Below are 24345 nucleotides of genomic sequence, written 5' to 3' on the forward strand. Positions count from 1 at the left end.
TTGGCGTACTAGAGTCCGGCAAACCATGGAGATAACATATCAAAATCTGTAGTTTAATGCTTATCTGAGTTGATAGTGATGATTGAGAGAGGAAAAATGGATGAAAATTTGTAGTTTAATGCTTATCTGAGTTGATAGTGATGATTGAGATAGGAAAAATGGATGAAAAATAGTGTCAAAAACAAAACAGTCATGAGGCATGTATTAACACGTGGATGCATTGTTTACTCACACCATTGCAAAATAGGTTTCGAAAGAGCCTGAAATATCTCCAAAATGGTAACGAATTATGGAAAATTGTTCGTCAAAAACTTAATTGGTCCCGTTCTCAACAAACCCCATGTTTTTTCCGAGATTCGCTTTCATTTGCTCAAAAAACGCATTTGAAGTTGACTGGTAAAAACTGCTATGATTTTCCATTGATCTTTTCCTAGAAGTCCACATGTGCGAGTTGTGTGGAATTTGACCAATCACAATCCATATTGGAGCTTCTAGAAACAATGTTCATGTGTTGGATTTCATTCTTGAGTGGTGCTACTACCTCAGCCATGGAGGTAGCTATGCAAAAGTGACAAAGTTGCAACAACTTGAAGTTGCTAAATTGTCATTACTTAAAACCATGAAAAAATCTTCTTAATCTACTCAAAATAAAGGAAAACTATGTTAATTAACCACTTAGACATATAGATACACATCATGAATAATTATGGTAAAATTGGTGGCAAGTGAGGCAAATGGTGCAATGGATGGTTGGAAATAATGGCTTAATGAATGACAAAGTCATGACAAATCAGTGATGTAACACCTCACTCACAAATATAGAGACAAGCTCGATCAATACCTTAAACAAATATTAAGGACATAAGAATTAGGATCAGGAATTGATATTTAGCAAAGGTATTCTGATCTTGGATAATAATACTAAGGAGAACTAGCATACAACCCAACTAAAGTGGAAGGCCCTAGAATAATTGTGCTAGACACCGGCCCAGGATGAAGAACCTATGCTAGATGCTCCAAGAACAAAAGCAAAAGAAGAATTCGAAGGTTTAAATAAGGAAGAGGAAACATTAGTAACTCTAATTGAGGAATGGAAAGATAAGCAACCTTCTACATGTTGGTTCAGAGGCACAACAAAAATTAAATAAACACACAGCAGAATATCAAGCACATATGACACAGTATTTAACGTGGTTCACCCAACCAATCTGGGCTACGCCCACCAAACATAGGCATCAGGAATTTATTAATCAAACTGGAGATTACATAATGAAAACCTCATAAAACTCTCACCCTCATAGCAAACCATCTGAATGATTGCCTGTTATATAGCATAGAGAATCTAATAGCCTCATTAACTCCCTCACATCAAATATAGGAGACATTAACTCCCTCCCAACAAACTGGAGTTAATTTAGGACCTGAATTCTATTGTTTTCATTAGCTGAGATTTTTCATATTTTGCTCCAAAACAGAAAATCTCAACAATCTCCACCTTGACAACAATTAGCGTGATGCCCTGTTATTATTATTTTATCTTTTCTGCAAGCCAAGAGAAGCCAAACACCAGCGTAGCTTCTCCAACAAAACTGGTTTCGTGAACATGTCTGCACAGTTCTCCTTTGTATGCACCTTTTCAAGAGAGACTCCTCTTTCAATGATACCTGTCTTACAAAATGGTACTTAATTGGAATATGCTTTGATTTACTATGATAGGCCGGATTCTTAGCCAAATGTATTGCACTTTGACTATCACAAAGTAACCTGATGTTGTCCTGTAACCTACCAAACTCACCAAGCAAACCTTTCAACCAAACCGCCTCTTTGCAAGCATGCGAAGCAGCAATGTATTCTGCTTCAGTAGTGGATAAAGTAACAATGTTCTGTAGCTTTGACATCCAGCTTATAGCTCCACCTGCAAGAGTAAAGACGTACCCTGAAGTTGATCTTCTCTTATCCAAATCACTTGCAAAATCGGAATCAACATATCCACAAACAAATTCACTACTCTTATTGTAAGAAATACAATAACTACTTGTGCCTCTCAAGTACCGAAGCACCCATTTCACTGCTGACCAGTGTTCTTTACTCGGATTCGCCCTGTACCTACTGACAACCCCAACTGCATGTGAAATATCTGGTCGAGTACAAACCATCGCATACATTAAACACCCTACTACATTGGCATATGGAATTCAAGACATATAATCCTTTTCTTCATCTGTATTAGGACATAAACTCGAGGAAAGCTTAAAATGGGAAGCTAAATGGACTGACACAGGCTTCACATTATTCATACCAAACCTCAAAAGTATTTTCTCAATATACTTTTGTTGTGATAGTCACAACTTACCATTGCCCCTGTCTCTGAAAATCTCCATGCCTAAAATCTGTCTTCCTGCTCCTAGATCTTTCATATCAAACGTCCTTGCCATCTGAGTCTTCAACCTGTTGACTTCTTCAATGCTTTTGCTTGCTAAAAGCATATCATCAACATACAACACTAAGATAATGAACATGCCATTATTTAACTGCTTAAAGTAAACACAATGATCATATTCACTTCTTACATATTTCTGACTCAACATGAAAGAATCAAACTTCTTATACCACTGCCGAAGCGACTGCTTCAGGCCATATAATGACTTCTTGAGCCTACAGACAAATTTCTCATTGCGATGCTGAACCAACCCTTCCGGTTGTTCCATATATATTTCCTCATCTAAGTCTCCATGTAGAAATGTAGTCTTAACATCTAACTGCTGCAACTCTAAATCAAGCAAAGCCACTAATGCTAACACAAGTCTAATTGAAACAATTTTAACCACTGGTGAAAAAATCTCATGAAAGTCAATATCGGCTTTCTGAGAAAACCCTTTTGCAACCAGCTGAGCTTTGTACCTGTCTTTCGTATCATTCACACCCCGTTTCAGCTTGAAAACCCATTTACACCCCACAGTTTTCCTGCCTTTCGGAAGCTCAACCAGATCCCATGTACCATTCTTACTTAAGGCCATCATTTCGTCCTTCATGGCTGCTTTCCACTTGTCACTATTTCAACCTTCTACAGCTTCCTGATAACACAAAGGTTCATCATCATTAGCGGTCAAAGCAACTGAAGTAACATGATTATCATACCTTCTCGGAGGACGTTTGATCCTTGTAGACCTCCTTAAGAATGTTTCTGGTGCTTCCACAATTGGCTGTCTATCATCTGTAGGAACTTCTTCATGATCGCCATCTGAGACCTGTTCATGACCTCCATCTGAAACCTGTTCATAATCTGATTCTGAAACCTATTCATGACTAGAATCTGAACTATGGTTGTTATGACTATCATTAGAAATGCTGTCAAACTGAAAATGCTGGAAATCAGATACATCATCTTGTTTCAATCTTCTATCTACATCTAACTGTACAAGAGAGGATTCATTAAACTTTACATCTCTGTTGATGATGATTTTGCGGGTAGTAGGATCCCACAATCTAAATCCCTTTGTTCCATCACCATACCCAACAAAGATATACCTTTTAGACTTTGGATCTAATTTAGTTCGCTGATGTTTAGGCACTAGAGCATATGCATCACAACCAAACACTCTCAGTTTAGAATAGTCACAAGGGTGTCCTTTCCATACCTCTTGCGGAACCTTGCAGCCTATCGTCGTTGATGGAGATCGGCTTATCACATAAAAAGTTGTTGCCACTGCTTCCGTCCACAACTCCTTTTGCAACCCGGCGTTACTCAGCATACACCTTCCTCTCTCTAGAAGAGTCCTGTTCATGCGTTCAGCAACTCCATTTTGCTGAGGAGTATAAACCGTGGTCTTATGTCTCTCGATCCCTGCATCCTTGCAATAGCTGTCAAACTCCTTGTAGGAAAACTCACCACCATTGTCAGTTCTTAAACACTTTATTGTTCTACCAGTGTTGTTTTCTACCAATGCTCTAAACTGCTTGAAAACTGAAAAAACATCAGACTTTCTCTTCAACATGTAGACCCAGACCTTCTTAGAAAAGTCATCAATGAATGATAGAAAATAAGATGAACCACCATATGAAGCTGTAGGATCTGGACCCCACACATCTGAATGGATATAATCAAGTATGCCTTTACTAGTATGTTTGCCTGTTTTAAACTTTTGTTTACTTTGTTTACCAAACAGACAATGTTTACAAAAGTCCAATTTTCCAGATCTTAGATTAGGAAGTAACTTTCGGTCAGCCAAAATTTTCAATCCTCTTTCACTCATATGCCCCAACCTTTGATGCCATAAGTGAATGGAACTATTGTCATGTTCAGACACAGACACATGATCTGACCCAGTTCTACCTTCTAATTGAAAAAGATTTCCTACCTTCTTAGCCTTCATCACTAGAAAAATACCTTTATAGATTTTCATAACTCCACCTTGAATTACAGTTTTATATCCATTTGAATCAAGTGCTCCTAATGAAATCAAATTTTTCCTTAAATCTGGTACATGCCTCACATCAGTTAATATTTTTGTTGTGCCATCAAACATTTGTAGTTGTACACTTCCTATTCCAATAATACTGCAAGTGACATCATTACCCATGTACACAACTCCATCATCAACTGATCTATATGTTTTAAACCAATCTTTATGAATGCACATGTGGTTAGATGCCCCGGAATCTAAGAACCAATGTTGATCATGTTTTGAAACATTAACAGACAATACCTCATCACTCATACCTGAACCAGATACTGAACCTGTATCTGTGGTGTTGGCTTCCTTCTTTTCTGTCGAAGAGCCTTCTTTAGCAGCCTGCTTTCGCTTCCAGCAATCCTTTTTCAAATGTCCAGCCTTGCCACAATGCTAGCACTTCACTTTTGGCTTCTTTCCTTTGGACTTTGAACGAGAGTCGCTATGCTTTCCCCGGAGTGTCTCTCTCTTGAGCGACCTCTAGCCATCATTACCTCTGATGTAGAGGTGTCTGCATTCGACCTCTTCCTCGTCTCCTCACCCAACAAGGCTCCAACAACATCGTCAAACTCAAGGATGTCTGATGTACTAAAGCTTATGGAAGTAACAAAGTGATCCCAGGATTCGGGCAATGAGCAAAATAGAGTTATTGCCTTATCCTCTGAATCAAATTTCACATCTAGACTGTCTAATTGCACCAATAAGGTATTAAAAACATTCAGGTTATTAGCAATTGAGGTACCTTCTTTCATCCGCAAACCGTAAAGTTGTCGTTTCAGGAGAATCTGATTTGTCAAAGATTTCGTCATATAAAGCTTTTCAAGCTTCGACCACAAGCCTGCGGCGGTTTTCTCTGACACAATGTTGAACAGAACATCGTCCGCCAGACATAACCGAATTGCACTCAGAGCTCTATCGGCCATCTCATCCCATTCATCCTCCGTCATGGAAGGAGGTCTTTTGTTTTTCCCCAACAGTGCTTTGGCCACACCTTGTTGAACCAGCAGATCGTGCATCTTTACCTTCCATATCTCGAAATTATTTTTCCCATTAAATTTCTCAATTTCAAACCGAGCACTTTGAGTTTTCGCCATTTGTATCAACAAAAAATACAATAATCTCCAAAACTAACCAGCAATTAAAAACAACTGCCTATGCCTTTCTGCCTTTGCTTTTAAAACAAAAAACTACCCTTTGCACTTATAAAAAAGAACTTTCTGCCATATGCACTTCTCAAAAAAATAATATACGTCCTTTTAAAAAAAAACTCCAATATCCCAGCACACAAATATGCACATACGCACCAGATGTCCCAACACATAAACATTGACTGCGCATAAACATTCCCACATACAACTGGCACTGCGTTTAAAAGAAAAAATTGACTGCGCACTCTTAATATTTATAATGTTTCAAGATGCTTCCGTTACAATCTTGCAGGAGCATGACAGGTTGTTTGTGTCCTAGATTGTAATTTTTTCGATTTGCAACTTCACACAATTATTTCTTACTGTCTCACTATGGCTGTAGAAATTATTGCTTATGCATCAAATCTCACATTAATCAGATTCAAATATACGAAACCTTTCATAAATATCATTCAAAATCCTACAATCGTTCATGACTGTATAAACCTAAGCAAAATCCCCGAACACGCACAAGTTTTGAAGCAAAATCATAGCAAATCTTAGCATCTCTCCCATATGCTCTGTTTATATTTCTTTCAGCTGAACAGGTTTCATGGCATTCGGGCAATTAAAAAACCACGCAGGGGCTTCTCATATGAATAGCATTCGGGCTTTAAAAAAAAAAAAAAAACACACGCAGTATTCATTACTGACCAGAACTTGGAATTAATGCGAGAACATCGCCTACCTCCAGCGCTTTGGCGGTCCACCAGCGCTCCGGCAACACAACTCCGCGCTCCCAACAACAAAGATTTGCTCCCTTGCTACGCTCTCCACGCACCAACAGTTATCAGCACGACCAGCGCTCAGCTGCGCTCCACCTCCAACATGCTCTGATACCAATTGTTGGTTCAGAGGCACAACAAAAATTAAATAAACACACAGTAGAATATCAAGCACATATGACACCGTATTTAACGTGGTTCACCCAACCAATCTGGGCTACGTCCACCAAACATAGGCATCAGGAATTTATTAATCAAACAGGAGATTACATAATGAAAACCTCATGAAACTCTCGCCCTCATAGCAAACCATCCGAATGATTGCCTGTTATATAGCATAGAGAATCTAACAGCCTCATTAACTCCCTCACATCAAATATAGGAGACATTAACTCGCTCCCAACAAACTGGAGTTAATCTAGGACCTGAATTCTATTGTTGTCATTAGCTGAGATTTTTCCTATTTTGCTCCAAAACAGAAAATCTCAACACTACAATCTAGGAACATCAAAGCTCCATTACCACCAAATCTACAACATGTTAAAGATCATTTACTAGAATCAATAAGAGAGACTCGATCTACCAGTCATAATCCATTCTTCCATACCTACAATACGAAAGGTAAAGTTTCAACAAATAAATAATTTTAAAGGAGTCAAAATAAAAAATAAAGCTTTGATGTATATCGTGGTAGAGCACCTAATCAATGCAAGTATCGTCAAAATTTAGAATGTTGTTCGAGGTGTTTTCATCCTCAAAACACCTTGCACGATAAATATTGTATGTTGGAATATTTGTGCATTTAACCATAAAGGAAAGCAATGGATGCTCAAAGAAAAAACCTGAAACTTGGAATATTTGTGGATTTAACAATAGACGAAAACAATGGATTCTCAAAGAAAAATCTGAAAGGAGAATCTGTGAGTATTCGTGAAACATGAAACACATGTCTCAAGTGAGTGAGTTAGCTTAATTGACCAACCATGTTGGCAAGGTTGTGAGTCCATAGCCATTAATGCAACAAGAAGTGTTGGTGTACTCACACTACTCTAGAACCCCCAGTGAATCAAATTTAGTGACTATATCAAGAGGCATCATATTTTTTTTTGGCTAGTTCCAATATGTGGTAGCGAAGCAAAGTGGTTATCTCACATTGATTTATGGACCTAATACACCAACCAAGAAACCTAAAACAATCACTAACATAAACACTACCTGGAAATTAACCAAGGAAATTTGTGGATCATAGGGGTGATTTTAACATTATCAAATTACTAGACGAAAATAAGAAATGGATTGGAAGACTAGATCTAGAAGCCTAACAATTTAAAGCCATTCGCGAGTAGTTGCAAATAACTAATATAGTAATGGTGAATGGGAATTTTTCCTAGAATAATAAACATGGAGGAAAACAACCATTTGTATGTAGATTTGATAAATTCATTGCCTCAAATTTTTTTTTTGGAATGGGACATGTTCTTACAATGTTTAGTCTATAATTTTTTAAAGTGCTCACAACGAGAGTGTGAGTGTGAGTGTAAAATTGTAATAAACATGTTTAAAACACTGACAAGGGAGCGTCAGGTTACTGAAGTTTTGAAATTTTAAAAATTTTGCTGACAACAACAGTGTCAGTATTATCGTGTGTCTGAAAATTAAAAAGGGAAATTGCACTGACAATTATAGTCACATCACATTTTTGTAAAAATGGTCAGTTTAAAACTAGGTTTTTTCCTATACAACACAGTAATTTAGGGATCATTTCCAAACAAATGAGAATGAATTTATAAAAAATGAAAGAGTTTTCTGTGAGTAATGAACCCATTTAAAAAATATCTCTAATTTTTCTAATAGCTATCACGATTTTGGATTTTCTAATGGAGCACGCTACACTATTTTTTAGCGATTCGTGAGGGAAAAGCTCATGGACAATTTTTGACTTGGATACCACCTCATCAAATTTGACTTGGGGATCCTTAGCTTCAACAATGACTCAAGCAAAAACATGATCTTTAGATACAAAATATTATTTCTTTTGTTTTACAATGAAAATATCTAATGTATTCAATTTTTAATTAGGGAATTTCTCATCTAGTTTTAGGCTTTGTCATTAAATATTTGTTGGAATCTTGCTTATAGTGTGTGAGTATTCTATAAAGACAAAGACTTTGTAAATGAAAAATGGTTGGAAAACATTTGAAAAATTTAGCATCTTTTGTGTATTACTAATCATATTTTAATTAAAGCAGTGCTCCTAAATAGTTTGTAGAAATTCTTGTGTTATGATTTGTTGTTTGTCTTATTATTTTAATATTTTCCTCAGGTCTGAAACACTGAGTGTGTGAAATTGGGGTTCATATGTCTATGATATTTTTTCTTTATTCTCAAGCATTTAATAATTTTGTTCACTTAATCATTACACTAATTTCCTTCATTTTAATACAAATTCCTTAAAGTGTCAAAGGAATTATCACTAGATTTCTTTTGTGTTTTTCTCATTGAAACTATAATTATATAAGCCTAATTGGGTCATAATCCATGCCCAATGGTCGCGTTTTCATGCAGTCCAACCAAACTCGGTCATTCTTCGATAAATCCTACCATATGACTGAATTGAAAACCTTCCACTATAGTGACCTTGGGTAGTTGAGTTTTAGGGAGAGATCCCTCTCTAGGTTGAAAGGGCCATCTTTTCAACCTCAAAGCAGTTTGAGGTTACCTTAGAGTTTTCCCCATAGGCAGGGTTTTCTCTGAGTGATAATGAGACATATTTGTAGAAGCCTCAATCATGCTAAGCACACACTTTGATCATTGGCCATATTGAATAGATTTACATATCAAAGTGTATCCACACAATCATTCTTTTAGATTTGAAATATTTTGGCTTCAAAACCCTAGCTTCCTTAACAAATACATGACCTAATGGGAAGAAATTGAGATTAAAGGTAGGAATAATATGCATACCATTATGTTTAAATTAAAGGAGTGGAAAGTGAGATTCAAGACATGGAATAGAATGTAATTTGTGCATATCCTTCAAAAAAAGAAAAAGCTAGAATCGCGTATATAATAGGTGTAACAAAAAATTATTGTAGAAGGCCATACACAGGATCTGATTCAGGAAGAGAGAAAAATAATTGCACAATTATAGGCTCAAATAAAATGGAATTAGATTCTATGGAAATAACAATCCATAGTGAGGTGGTTAAAGGAAGGGGAAAGTAACACAATTTTTATGGATAAAGCGATGGTTAAACACCAGCATAATAATATGATATTCTCCCTCTCATCTCAAGAGGGTAACAAATTGGTGTGACATGAAGATATTGAACATGACCTACTTTCATAGAACCCTCCTCATAGAACCAACATCAAATTGGTTAGAAGCAAGCACAAGGATAACAACCAATATATCTAGCCTAATGCAACCAAAATCGCGTTCACAGAAGTGGAGGAAGTGGTGATGAAAATACCAAAGAATAAGTCACTTAGATGAGATGGACGAAAAACAAATTCACTGGTGGAATCAACTTTCCCCTCAAGATTGATGTGGTCAGGCCTCAATCTCAATCCCATCACTTTAATTATAAAATTAAATAAGGCCACCTCTCCTAGAATTTTTAAACGATATCCCTCTACAATGCCATTTATAAGGTTATCGCGATAGTTATTGGAAACCATCTTATGACATTGTCGAGCTCAATCATATCCCTTGAATAAACAGGATTTTTGGAAGGCCATCAAATCTTCTATGGGATAATAATTTCCATGAGGTTGTATAGTCAGTAAATCATCAAATAAAGTAGGGATGACAAAGTTATATCTCTGCAATGCATACAATAGACTAAAATACAATTATCTCTTCCATACCCTTTGAGATTTTTTATTTTAAAATAAATTGATTCAATGGATTCAAGCCTTGCTATCCACCCCCTTCTCCTACAAATTCCTTAATGGATCCCATACCTACACTTTTAAACCCTCTAGAGGACTTAGAAAGGGCAACCTAATCTTCCCCTTCTTACTTAGACTAGCCACAAAATAGTTAACTAGACATCTAAATGTATTAGTTGCTCAAGGCTTAGTCAAATGAATGTGTTTATATGGATCATATCTTCATATCGCTCACAAGCAATTATGCAATGATATCATTCTATTCGGAGTGCCCACAACAGGAGAGATCAATACTCTGAAAACCATACTCAATGAATTTATGAAGCCTTTTGGTATGGTGATCAATGCAAAAAAAAACCCATATTTCTTTTTCAATACTAATGTGGTACTCCAAAATAATTTATCTTTCGTGGTAGGAGTCTAGCTTGGAAAGATAACATTGAAGTATCTTGGGGCATGATTGACAAAAATCACCCTAGGTATAGCATGTTAGGAAGATACTCTACAAAGGGTTTCTTAAAAACTTGAAGCTTGGGCATTCTTACCACTGAATCTGGTAAGAATGATGTTCCTTCTAAAATACTTTTAGCAAGCTCTATTGGTATACCAATTATTATATATGGAAGATCGTGAAGCCTTCCTCCAAGGCATTAAGACTCTATATTGAAACATCTCCAAAGGGGAACCAATAAAGAAAAGAAGTGGTCGTTGGTTGGATGGGAGAAAATTTGTCTTTCAAAAATGACAAGTGGATTGGGTAGCAGTGACCCCATGACCCTGGACAAGTTGATGGTTGTGAAGCTATGGTTGAGATGGATTCAAGGGGGAAAGTAATTCTAAAAACAATTTTGGAACTTAAAATACAACAACGAGGCCTCCCACTTGGCTAAGCTAAGAAATCTAGATTTCCCTCAAGGATAATCGATATGGAACTTAGTTGGAGAATGATAATTTCTAGTGCAATATCATTCATTTTGGGAAATAAGTGAGGGATGAATGACTCATGTGGACGAAATTGTGTTGGCTCATGTCCCAAGAAGAGTTAAGGAAATTATATAACCACACTTTAACAAAACAATGTACCAAGGTGTCGGATTTTTGGAAACCAACTAATAGCCATGTCTATTGGAGAATTTGGAGGACAATTGAGGATTGGCTAGAAAAAAAATTACGAAGGCTTGGACAAGGCTCTATAAACAACTGTAAAACCCTAAAATCACAATTCTATGTGACTTGGATAAGCCTTGATGGGGATATCAGATAAAAGGTACGTTTACAATAAAGAAAGCCTATGCCTCATTATCTAGCCATAAAGATCTACATAGATAATATATGTTGTGAAAAATATGGAGACAAGGAAATTGGCTAAAGGCTTCTTATTTCCTATGGTCAGTTGCAAGATGTGTTCTATGATGGAATCAGATTAGAAGAAAAGGCTTTGTTTGTCCCTCAATTTTCCCCCTATTCAAGAAAGAATAAGAAGAATTGGAACATCTATTTAATGCATTCACCTACTCTTGTTTGTTCATATAACCAAAAATGGAATAATCTTTCATATACAATTGACAAATGGAATCAAGGCATATTTCATGGTCTTGTTCTTAACCAAGCCTTGATGCTAATATCGAGTTTTCTCCAACGATTGATATGGAAAGAATAGTACAAGAAGATTTTTAAACAACTATAATCCCAGGAGTGTGAGGTCTAGTATCTAATCAAATAGAGCATGAGATGAACCATCCTATCCACCTCCAAGCCATACGAAGATTGGGAAGCAACTAAATATGATGTAAAGAACCTCAAGAAACTAGAGTTGTATCCAGCAATTGAATATCATATATTTCCCCATTTTTCACATGAAAGAAGGAGATCCCATTTAATATTTACACCTCCACTGAGATTCATTAAATTATATTTTGATGGCACCTCGAAAAGCAACGAAGGTGAGATAAGATATGGAGGGATATTTCAAGATAATGAATGTCAATTTATCTTCCTATATGTAGGTAATTCCAAAATCAATAGTAACAATGTAGTTAAATTCTTTTCATTGGAGATAGGTCTCTAATATGTCATGAGTAAGAGTTTTAGAAAACTCCAAGTGGATGGTGACTCCCAACTGATCATTAACATGGTTAAAATATTTCTAAATGGGTCTGCTCTAGATAAGATTTGCAAGAGATGGTGATTTGAAATATTTCTAGCTCATATTCAACCACTAATACAAAATGTCCCCACTATAATCACTTCTCATTCCCATAAATCTACAAACATTGTGGCATTGATTTTCTGAGTAATGTGGGATTACCGAATCTAGATGTCAATAAGGAATCATATTGAGAAGCTACAAGGTGGTCACACATGTGAGATCAACCCTAAATCATCATTTCTCACTATCAACCATCCCTAGTTAGGCTGTTCAATAGAGATCCAGTGCTATGGGGGCAAGGTCTGCCACCTCGCCACCTCTCCTCACATTAAAGGCGGGGGGGGTGTTCTGGCCATCTTGCAAAATGAAATCACACACGCTAATAGACCTTTTGATATACAACATTATGATGATAGACCTAACCTCCACTAGGAGCCCATTCTTTACATGTTGTAGAACAAAGTTCTTCCACTCTATAAGTGGTGAATTCCCACTACAGGTGGGACAATTCTATTATGATGTTGGCATTTTTGGTGTATTAGGCATTGAAGGTTCCGTCCCCTTTAAGCAGCTTCAATGAGTAGTTGCAGATTTATAGAACTGGTACCATGTGCATTGACGAGTAAAAAGAAGGATTGTGATAGAAATTTAGGTTTCCTAGGTGAAAATAGTTGCATGAATGAGAAGTATCCAATCTGGGTGGGCTCACAAAGAATGAGTAACACTTCATATCTCCACTCTTTTTCAAACTCTGAGTTATTTTATATTTCCATGGTGGAATTTGGTGTTGGGTGGTGATATAATTTGTGTTATAGCAACGAGTAACACTTCATATCTCCACTCTTTTTCAAACTCCGAGTTATTTTCTCTTTGTACGGTGGAATTTTGTGTTGGGTGGTGATATAATCTGTGTGATATCTTTGGTTTACTGGTTATTTTATCCAATCCTGACGCCTAGCCCTAGCTCTACCCATACTTAGGTGCAAGGATTGCATAAATTTTAATGTGTGATAGCAACTAGTAAGCATGAACATTTACTTTTTTACTACTAAGTATTATAAAGCTACCAAGCACATGAATATTGTTGAGTAGTAACTCTTGGTAAGTATATTTATTTACATGTTATTCCTGTTTTTAATATTGGATGATTTTACTACAAATCATCGCGCATATATATATATATATATATATATATATATATATATATATATATATATATATATATATATATATATCTATATCATTGCATGAATATTGCATCTTATCTACATCTTATCTAGAAATTATGGTAGAAAATCTATGAGGAATTTATTCAGGTGACATTGTACTATGAAATAATACCTTAAGTTATCGAATCAAATGTTTGTTTTTTTTAATAATATTGAAATGTTTTTTTCCAAAGTTAAATATTATAACTTGCATTGGTAGAGGCTAAAATAACAAAGGTGAACAATGAAATTGATTCTTATTGTTTTGCCTTGGTAGAGACTAATAAAGACATTTTGTTATTTAATATTAACATATTTCACTCTTTCATATTAGATATTTCATTTTGGGTTAAACTATTTTTTTTGTTTATTATTATTAGATATTCATATTTATTGTATTTTCCCCTTTTTTTCAAACTAGGTGTGAGGGTTACATTTAATGTTGAATGGACCCACTTGTGGGATGTTGTAACTCATTGTGTGAGGTTTAGTGAGACAATTTCTATCCCCTTCAAGTGGCCCCCACTCTCAACAACTTCTCATGAATTTTGGACCGATAACTTAATAGGGATTGAAAATAGATGTTTTTATTTTTATTTTTATAGATATTATTTTTTAGTCTATTTTATCAAAAATTACAAGGAATTATTTAAAAATCTATTTTAAGTAATAAAAAACCATATTCTTACTTAAAATTATGTGACTAAATTTTTAAAAGTGAAAACAATGAGTGCCTATAAAAACTATACAAATTAATTAAGGCTTAGTATAAAATATTTTTTCCAAGACATATTTTTTGGTTACTTTTAATCAAAATCCCATAAAGATTTTTGAAAACTTAATTTTAAATTGTTTGATCTGCATAATTCAAGTACTTAAGGGTTTTTAAAAACAATGAATCTATTTATACATTCAGAAATGTATTTTAAACAACATAAAGCATTGAAATAATATTGCAGAATTTTGATGAATTATTCTAATTCTAGTTAAACTTTTTTAGTTTCAACCTTAATCATTCGCATTCGAGTTTGAAGATTAATCATTCCAATTCCGAGTAAACATTTTTAGCTTATTATATTAGTAGTCATTCAGCTTCTTCTTCAAAGATATTAAGCATTCCCGTTCTGACTAAATCATTTTAACTGAACGCAATATTAGACATTCGACATTTTTTTACTGGATGCACAGCGACATGTGAATTAGGGCACATTCTCATTTTTCCCCTGCTTTATGTTATATTGTCGAAGCAGGTCAAGAATTTCAATCTCTAAACATCAACCCACACCTAATGAGATTGTAATTGTGATCTGATAGGCTGTTGACAGTTAGAAGTGTATTGCATTTGTCAACAAAAAGAAAGTTACAACAACTTTTTACCTAATACAAACAAAATATACACACTGAATTCAAACATCATATCCTGACTTTCACATGCAACGACCGACCATTCGATGTTGTACGCAATGGTTACATTATTAATATGTGTTTCAATGTCGTACGCAATGCTTTCATTACTTCTATGTGTTTCTCTGTCTTACACAATGCTTCATTATGATACTTCTTGATTCTGTGCCACCTATGAACACAGTTCTGAACCTTGATTCTTACGATATTCCTTTGACATTGCGGACCTTAGAGAACATAATCCATCTTTTTGCTTCCTACGATATTCCTTTGACATTGCGGACCTTAGAGAATATAATCCATCTTTTTGCTTCCATCTACTCTTGATTTTTTTCAATGGGAAACAAGATAGCTCCTGTGGTGTTTCTTCGGAAGATAATCAGCAAGTTTCAGACGATTGCCAGTGCCCGTAAATCACTCAGATACGCCTGCCCTCCTAAAAAACAGAAGGATCTGTATTTCGGAAGCAGTTGTAATGATTATGAGCTTATCAGTGCCAGCCTTCCAACAGATGTTCCCAAGGGGCACTTTGCAGTGTACGTTGGAAGTGAACGCAGTCGGTTTATAATCCCTACAAGTTATTTGAATCAACCTCTCTTCCAATCTCTGTTGGAGAAAGCCAGGGAAGAGTATGGATTCCATCACCAAATGGGACTCACCATTCCCTGTGAGAGAGCGGCTTTCGAATACGTAACTTCTGTTTTGGAAAAGAAAAACTCTGCAGTGGCAAGCATAGAGTTCGACAAGACAATGGAGCTGATATTAGCATAACTGGTATTGGTTTTAATCTTGATTAGGTTGATTTTAATTTACTTTGATATCTAAGCTTTAATACTGCATATTTCATTCAGAATGCATTAGTCACCGTACAACGCTAAGATATAAGCACATAAAGGCAGGATTTCAGATTTTCAAATATTTAACAACTTTACAATAATCTTGTAACTTTTACCTCCTTTTATCCCATGATACTTCAGCATTCATATTTTCTGCTCTTGAGATTTTAGCCTTTAGTATATCACTGATTTTAAGCTGGAATATATGAAAAATTTATGTTTCTTACCCATACTTTTCCTTTTAGATCTCGATTTTAATAAGATATGGATCTATAAAATAAAATTGAAAATTCCTTCCCAATGGTATGATGACAGTTGTTTTTTCAATCTCGGTATGGAAACGATTACTTGGTGTTCAATATCTTGAAGAATGGATATCACTACTACTGTTGTCCGTTTCTGTATTATGACAACCATGACAACTATGCCCTATTGGAAAGGATTTTGAGGATGTTTAATTTGTTCAATGTATGTATCTTGTAAAAACATAACAATGGTTTGCCACCGTGTGCGGATATCCAACCCAAGAGCATAGTGTTTTCAGAGAAACCGGGGAATAAAATTTGCCACCGTGTGCGGATATGCAACCCAAGAGCATAGTGTTTCCAGAGAAACCGGGGAATAAAATTTAGAGTTATTTTTTAAGGTATAAGAACAAAGGACATAACTTTAACTTCTTTGGTTTAGTTGATCTGTGCAGGGTTTAGGTTTTATAAAGTTATTGATTTAAATTTCATAAGAAGGGAAGGGATGGGAATGGGAGTAGATTATGGAGATAATCAGAGGGGTTGGGGATGGGAGTAGATTATGGAGATAATCAAGTCTTCTAGTAACACTACCCTATTCCGTTGTCAGATCATTTTTGCAAAGCATATATGACCATAAACTGATTTAAAACAAATACGACCATAAATTTAATCAGAAGAAAAAGAAAACATAAACATAAGTTATTCGCTATGTAAATCAATTTTCCATCGGATAGAAATAATTTAATTAAGAAAAAGGAAACCTAAGCATTAGAAATACCTAAGTCTGGAGAGTTCTTAGATATGTTTTGATGTCTTTTTAATCTGTAAAGTCATTGCGTGTGAAGGTAGAACATAGTTTGTACAACAGCATGTTGTGCTTTGCAACTAGTGATTTGACTCCTTAGGCATGTTGGACAATTATGAGAAGGGTGACAACCTAATTAATGGCAGCCCGTCAATCAAGGAAAGGACCATTTGAATTTACCGAAAACAAAAATAATGTATTTTCAAAAATTACAATTACCGGAGTGACTTTTGGAAGGCAGGAGCTAACCAGCGTGCCATAGGGCATTGAATGTCCGGATATATGCAGGCTGGATAACCCCATAACGCGCGCGGAGACTAGGCCTGCCATAGGGCATTGAATATCCGGTTATATGCAGGCTGGATAACCCCATAACCCGCGCGCTGAGACTAGATAAATAAGAAATGGGCGCGCAGAGAATAGATAAATAAGAAATGGACGCGCGTGTTATCGGGTTATCCAGCGTGCATATAACTGGACATTTAATGCCTTATGTCAGGCTGGTTAGCCGCTGCCCTTTTTGGAAGGATGTCAAGTGATTTAATTGGAATCCGTGAATGAAGTAAAGGACTTCTCGACAGTAAGGAGGTTGAAAGAATCCTCAGATTTTTCTGTAATAAAGGGTTATTAGGAATATAGATTTAATTGGAACCCGTTAATGAAGTAAAGGACTTCTCGACAGTAAGGAGGTTGAAACAATCCTCAGATTGTTCTGTAATAAAGGCTTAATAGGAATACAGTAGGTGCATATTTTGAAGAATAAGACATTATTATGCCCCTCAGATTCACCTGAAACGTATGTCAACCTAACGTTCAAAGTCTCCTCTAATCATTCATTTCGCTCATGTTACCGTATCATGAAAGAAATGCTTTGAAAAATGGAGGATGAAAACATTAGTTATCATAGGATGCCAACATATAAGTGGCTATGTACGGATGTTTCGAAGATGTCATTGCTTTTTTAAGTCGTATATATTTGGGCTTAAAACATTTTATAAACATGTTTACCTTTCAAATTTACTTGCGTGATATTTTGTTTCGAGGTATTAAGAATGAGTTAAAATGTTGTGATATTATTAATAAGACTTATTTAATTTATAAAAATTATGAATTATTCGAACTTTTTTAAATTGGAAACAAAAATTATCAAGATTTATAATAATGAAATAAAATTTTATTTATTTACAAATTTTATTTTATTTTTTCAAATTTTCAAATACATAATAATTAAGTTTCCAAATTCATATTAAGAAAGAATGGAAATAAAAACTTCATAAAGTAAGAAGAAATTTATACCTTCTCAATAAATACACTTTAATAATTAAGGGGTGACTTGCTATAAAGAATGGGTAACAAATACATACCCACTTACTCCAAGACTGTAGTGATAATATTATTTATTTTAGGTAATCATGGGTAACAAATACATACCCACTTACTCCAGCACTATAGCGATAATATTATTTATTTTAGGTAATCAAAGTAGATGTTAATAATTATAACAATTAAAATGTCTATTTATAATAATTATTATTATATTATAATAATTTGATTTAGGTAATCAAAGGTAGATATGGTATCCATGAAAATCTTAAGTTGATAATTAATATATCTAATCATATACTAGCTTAGGGTATGGTATTAGTTTTAAAGAAAGTAATAAGTTTAATATAACATTGTTTCTTTATTCATATTTTATTATATATTTTTTCTACCTACCGAATATTCATAGCATTTTAACTTGCCCATCATATACTTTGGAGTCTTATTGTGACTAATACCGAGACAGGTTATCATTTTTTGAGATAAACATAGGGCATGGATCAAAATGGTCTAATGCATTAATTCATAACATTTTATGTGAAGCATTTTGGACATATATCTGCTATGTGTTGCAGTATCATGACAATGATTGGTCATTCCTACCATCTGCCCCATGAAACAAGTTTTGACTATTGGCATATGGTTGTTGGCATTTTGGCTAGTGACTCTACTGTCGAGAATAACATCAAGTTGTGGCCTTTAAAGTTAATTTCAGGGCCTACTAACAAGGTCATGTTTATTCTTAATCATAAAGGTGAGGATAAATAGTTTGTTGTAGAAGATATCTCATCCACATCATTGATGAAGATGAGGGAGTTGAAAGGGCTTACCTTAGTGTCATGGTAAATAATGTTTTGGTTTTTATTCATGCATATTCCAATTAATCCCATATGTTGGCTACCAAGGATGTCCCTTCCATTTCTAGGTTAAATGTGATGGATCAAAACAATATCAACATTAGCATTAACTTTGTCCACGGTTGTACCAGAATTTGAAAAAAACGTGTTGGCAACCCCTTTTGTATCCAAGTGATCAGAAGTTCAATCCCCTTAAATATATTTCAAAAAAATATTGGCATCAACATTAGAATCAACAAAAGAGTAAATGGATTTTAATTTTGAAATTAACAAAATTCGCTATAGATAATATCATTCTCGTATGTATTAGAAAATAGGATAAGAACGATTGTTACCTATCAAGAAGCCATGAAGCTATCAATGGAAGTGTTTGATTATGAGATACGATTCCAAGGGGGTTGTCTTCATTCCCTTATCCTACTAAAGGAAAGTTTATGGCCAAAAGAATACCAAATTCTTTGAGATTTTAAAATGGGTTGATTTCTCTCAATATCAATGTAAGACCCCTGTGTTTTTCTTCTTCGCAGATGTTTATTTTTCGACTGTTAAATTATTGTTGGACTTAATGGCTCTGGAAGTCGGGATGGAAACTATGTTATGATGTAATTATGTTTTAATTTATTGAATTAATAAATGATTTGTTTGGAAATATTCAAGAATGAGCACTAGAGTATTAGAGACTTCTGACCAACTTATGAAAAGTTGTTAGTGGTTAAAGTCTCCCAAAAATTCTGCTAAAAATCCGAAGGAGGAAGATGTTAAATATATTAATATAATGGGAGAGAAAGATGATGTTAATTACTTCGCTAGAGAGAAATACTAAGTTGGGTGAAAAGGTAGAATAAACCATAGCGGGAGAGATGTTGGATTAAGGAATTACTGAGTGCGGAGGTGAATTAGTAATAGAGAGTTTCTAATAATTTTACACACAAGTTTTTGTTTATTTTCACTACTATCAATTACTTGAGAGTGCATTCATAGTATATTACTTATCAATAAGATAAGCCATTCACATTTACACACATTCCAATAAATTATCAACACATAGATATTGACATAGGTATTTTTTATGTGGAAACCCAAAGGGAGAAAACCACCAATATGTTTGTCATTATGATTTAAATTAAGTACCTACTCAATTACATCAGTTTATTTTTTTAGCACCAACTCACATGAGGCACCAAACCCCTTCATCTAGCAAGCCCCATCATGCATAGAGGAACCAACCTCTTTTGAATGTAGTCCACTCCCTTCTTTAGCTGTTGTTCTATTTTTCATACAATTTTCCAACAAAAAACAAAAGCTAATACATGTACACAAAAATACAAAACTAATTTAACTCAATACCAACTCCTTTCCTTCAACTATGCAGTTCTACTTTGCACTGTGCTCCCTACTACTCAACCATATTTGGTCACTACCCTCTGCTTCATTGTATCTCTGTTACACACTTGGCCAAATCACCTTCTCCTTTGCATATTCATAGTGCTTCACTCATCAACTCTCTCCTCTTCACACCACATTTCTCCATTGCAATCCTTGGTTTTTTTCACAGTTATGTAATAATTGATTTCGTCTCTGCAATCAATATCATTATACCAAAGGGCGTACTCATCATGGCTTTCCATTCCATTGTTACATCAAATTACCTAATCATTACAGTTGCATTAACCATAAGAATAGGCATTTTTGTGTTTCTCCCATACTCAAAAAGAATTCCCAATCAGACTGTGCAGGAGAACATTATCTCTCTGTTTTGTACTACTTCTCGTCACTACAACTAATTTAAATCTGAGAAATGGGAACCTAAGTGTTTTATTTCATATTAAGAATTAAATTTTAGTCAACCTACAGTCCCAAAGAACTCCTACATTAATATATCCATGTACTCATAACATCGCTCTTATTCATTACTCTTTAAGGCTCATTCGACTACAGGATAACACTACAACAGGTCATATTTTCATTTAATTCATCATAACTTGTAACGAGTCTTAGGGATGGCCAGCTCTGTATCAAAATGGGCTTCATGATATTTCTCCTGCATGTTGTGGTCCCTGCTACCTTGAAACACAGCTCTCAGAAATGGTATTGAATCAAATTCTCATGTCACAACTGTCGATTCATCGATCCAAACCCCAAAAGGTTTCTAGTAATAATGTTGGAAAGCCTATCAACTTTGGCCTTTATCTCCCTTTACGGGCACCTTTACTTGTTTTCGCATCATGGGACCAGGTCCTCTAACCATTGCCGTAAACCATGAGGCACTTAGCATGTTTAATCCCTTTGCAGGTCAAACTTCTTTATTAACAGCTCCATGCCATTGGCCATGCATCTAGGCAAGGTAACCACCCATCAGCTCAAAGGTCGGATCTCCTTTATTTTTATGCAAAAAAATAAAAAGGGATGGTGCTTACTCACTCCCAGAGCCTCCACAGCTCTTTATTCCTATGTGACATTGGTTTCTACATGTGGCATAGAGCCATGTGTGGGTGCTTAGCCGGTAGCTCCCTTCGTCCTAATGTATTGACTTTGTGCATCTTTGTGAACCCACAAAGGTTGTACCTCCAAGTTGACGTGTCCTATTGGGACCACCTACCTATGTGTTTGATTGGTGTTGCCTGGCAGCCTCCTATCCTACCTCTCCTGACACCTGTTGCCCAACGTTTTCGCTCACGCTCTTCTAATAATCTATTGATCAATTCCTTATGGGATGAGTTGTCCCGACAGTTACTACCCGACACATTCTACCTATGCCCCTTCATAAGCTGTCAGGGTCTTATTGGATGACTTGTCCTCGTGGTGTTTGTGTGACACATTTTCCATTAGTTGCTTCTAAGTTCACCGCGATTGTGTTCGAGTGCCCTACAACACAAAACATTTTCTTTGAGCCTGTTTATTGATTGTCGGGGTCATACCTTCCGGATGACATCACTCCTTCCACTTGTTGACATGTGAGTGTTGACATGTGTTCCATAGAAAAGGGTCATTTAAGGGACCAAAAATGTTAAATTTTTGCACCATGTGTCCATGCTAACATCAACCTATGAAATCATCTGAGTCAATTAATTTATGCCACATGTCCTCCTGGAGGAGAGAGAAAGGGTCCTCTGAGGACTTATTTTATGACCAACCTCCATTATAATAAAAAACCATAAGGTTCCAAAATCCTACTTCAGCACCACTCCTAAGTAGATTATGTTTCTGGGAGGGGTTCCTCGGGAGTAGCTCTTTTTCATTCGTTTGTGTGACCAGTTGTGCAGGAAACCACTTTCGGGACCACAAATCCCATCTATCAGACTGTCTTGAGTACCATCCGAATGATGCCACATAACTTGACGCTTTTGTTTAGAGGCTCTTCCAGAATTTCCATAATGTATGGAATTAATACCAACTTTTATTTCATGCCAAAGGCTCACCAACCACATTTAACTTTGATATGGAGACCTTGGGGTCACCATACTTTGGCTGGCTCTATATTTTGATCTGGGAGGCCTTTTTAGGACTTCCATATACCATTGGAAAGGTCGATAAGATCTCTATCCATATGGGTGGTCTTAAAAATGTATCTGAGGTGATCTAATGCTAAAAAAATGGCTCCATAGCCTCCACACCATACATTTACCACCAATGATTTCCTTTGCCATCAATGACAACACATTTCAAACAATCCACCCTTTTGGCATTGATTACAACAATGCACGCTCCCTCCAAAACCACGAATGGTATTATTATACATCGTTGTGCTTCTCCTGAGCACCAATAATCTTATTATCCTAACGCAATTTTCTCCCACTTTTGCATCAATGATAAATAATTCCCTGGAAAAATCCCCTTGGAGTACTGCAACCTACTCTTCAATTGATCCTGCATGTTGAGTATCTACCAACGCACATTATAATTGAGTCATTTTGGAGTAGGAGTCACAACTCCTCTTTGCTGCAAAAGATACACAAAGGGATCTCTAGCAATTTACTTAGTAAATATATTTGCAAGTTGTTATTTGTCAGACACATACTCAAGATGAGCAACATTAATGGCAACTTTCTCTATTAAGAAATGAAACTTGATAGGAATGTGCTTGGTATTTGAGTGTAGACTGGATTCTTAGAAATGTTGATAGCACCACTAATGTCGCACATGATGGAAATTAGCTTAGTTAACTCTAGATTAATGTCTTTCAAGGTCTGCATCATCCAAAGAATCTGTGAGGAGCAAGTGGTAGCTGTAATAGATCCTGCTTCTGCAATTGATAGAGATATTGAATCTTGTTTCTTGCTGACCCAAGATACTAATCAATCTCCCAAGAAGAATGTTGCACAAAGGGTGATTGTCTTGTTGTCCATATTGCTTTCGAAATCAACATTAGTATAGGCCCTCAATTTGAATGCTTTTCTCCTAGCATTCCATATTCCATATTCGATAATCGATTGTGTTTTGCAAATATTTGAATATCCTTTTGACAACAATAACATGACTTTCACAAGGTCTAGCTTCAAACCTGGATAATAGGTCAACTCCTTGCATGATATCTAGTTTGGATGTTGTGAAATAAAAAAAGCTTCCTCCCATTGACCTATAGAAAGTCTGATTAACCAGTGGTGTCTCATCTTACTTGCATAACCTACATCCTGTAGCCATGGGGGTGCTAACTAGCTTGCAATCCTCGAGTCCAAATTTGTTCTGATTTTGTCATGGGAATCTAGATTGGGAGATAAACACCCCTTTTATTGCTTGAGAAATTTGCAATCCTCTTGAAAAGGATAGTTCTCCTATCATGGACATTTCAAACTAGGTCTGCATACAATGTGAAAATTTATGTCCCAACTATTCCATATCACTTCCAAAGATTATGTCATCGACACAGACTACCACGATTAGTAAATGATCGTCTTCAAATTTTATATACATATCGTTGTCTAGAGTTCCCCTCTTGAAGCGTTTTTTCTCAAGATATCGATCCAGTCTTGCATACCAGGCTATGGGGGCTTGTTTGAGTCCATATAAGGCCCTTTTCAATTTTGACTCAAACTCTTCATTGTTGGTGACAATGAATCCTTTGGCTACTCAATATAAACTTCTTCTTCCATATCTCCATTGAGAAATGCTGACTTCACATCCATCTAATATACCTTGATTTTTTTATGACTATAAAAGGCAAGAAACATTCGTATATCTTCCAGCCTAGCTACTGGTGCAAAGGTTTCCTCAAAATATATCCCCTCTATCTGGGTATACCCTTTGCAGACTAGTCGAGC

At 35.7% G+C, this 24345-nt stretch overlaps 1 protein-coding gene across 1 annotated transcript; it reads left to right on the forward strand.

The window, feature by feature from the left end:
- The first annotated feature begins 15207 nt into the window (after window positions 1-15207).
- LOC149212740 (auxin-induced protein 15A-like) lies at window positions 15208-15971 on the forward strand. Its single transcript, XM_089390649.1, has one exon. The coding sequence runs from the start codon at window positions 15355-15357 to the stop codon at window positions 15787-15789; it is 435 nt and encodes a 144-aa protein (XP_089246775.1). The 5' UTR covers window positions 15208-15354; the 3' UTR covers window positions 15790-15971.
- Window positions 15972-24345: the final 8374 nt, after the last annotated feature.

This window comes from Pinus tabuliformis, chromosome 1_1 (assembly GCF_031772625.1).
Source record: "Pinus tabuliformis cultivar Carrire ecotype Pingquan chromosome 1_1, CPIR1, whole genome shotgun sequence".
NCBI lineage: Eukaryota > Viridiplantae > Streptophyta > Pinopsida > Pinales > Pinaceae > Pinus > Pinus tabuliformis.

What these genes read in the sequence shown, in the direction of transcription:
- LOC149212740 (XM_089390649.1), top strand. Translation starts at nt 15,355, where the DNA reads ATGGGAAACAAGATAGCTCCTGTGGTGTTTCTTCGGAAGATAATCAGC.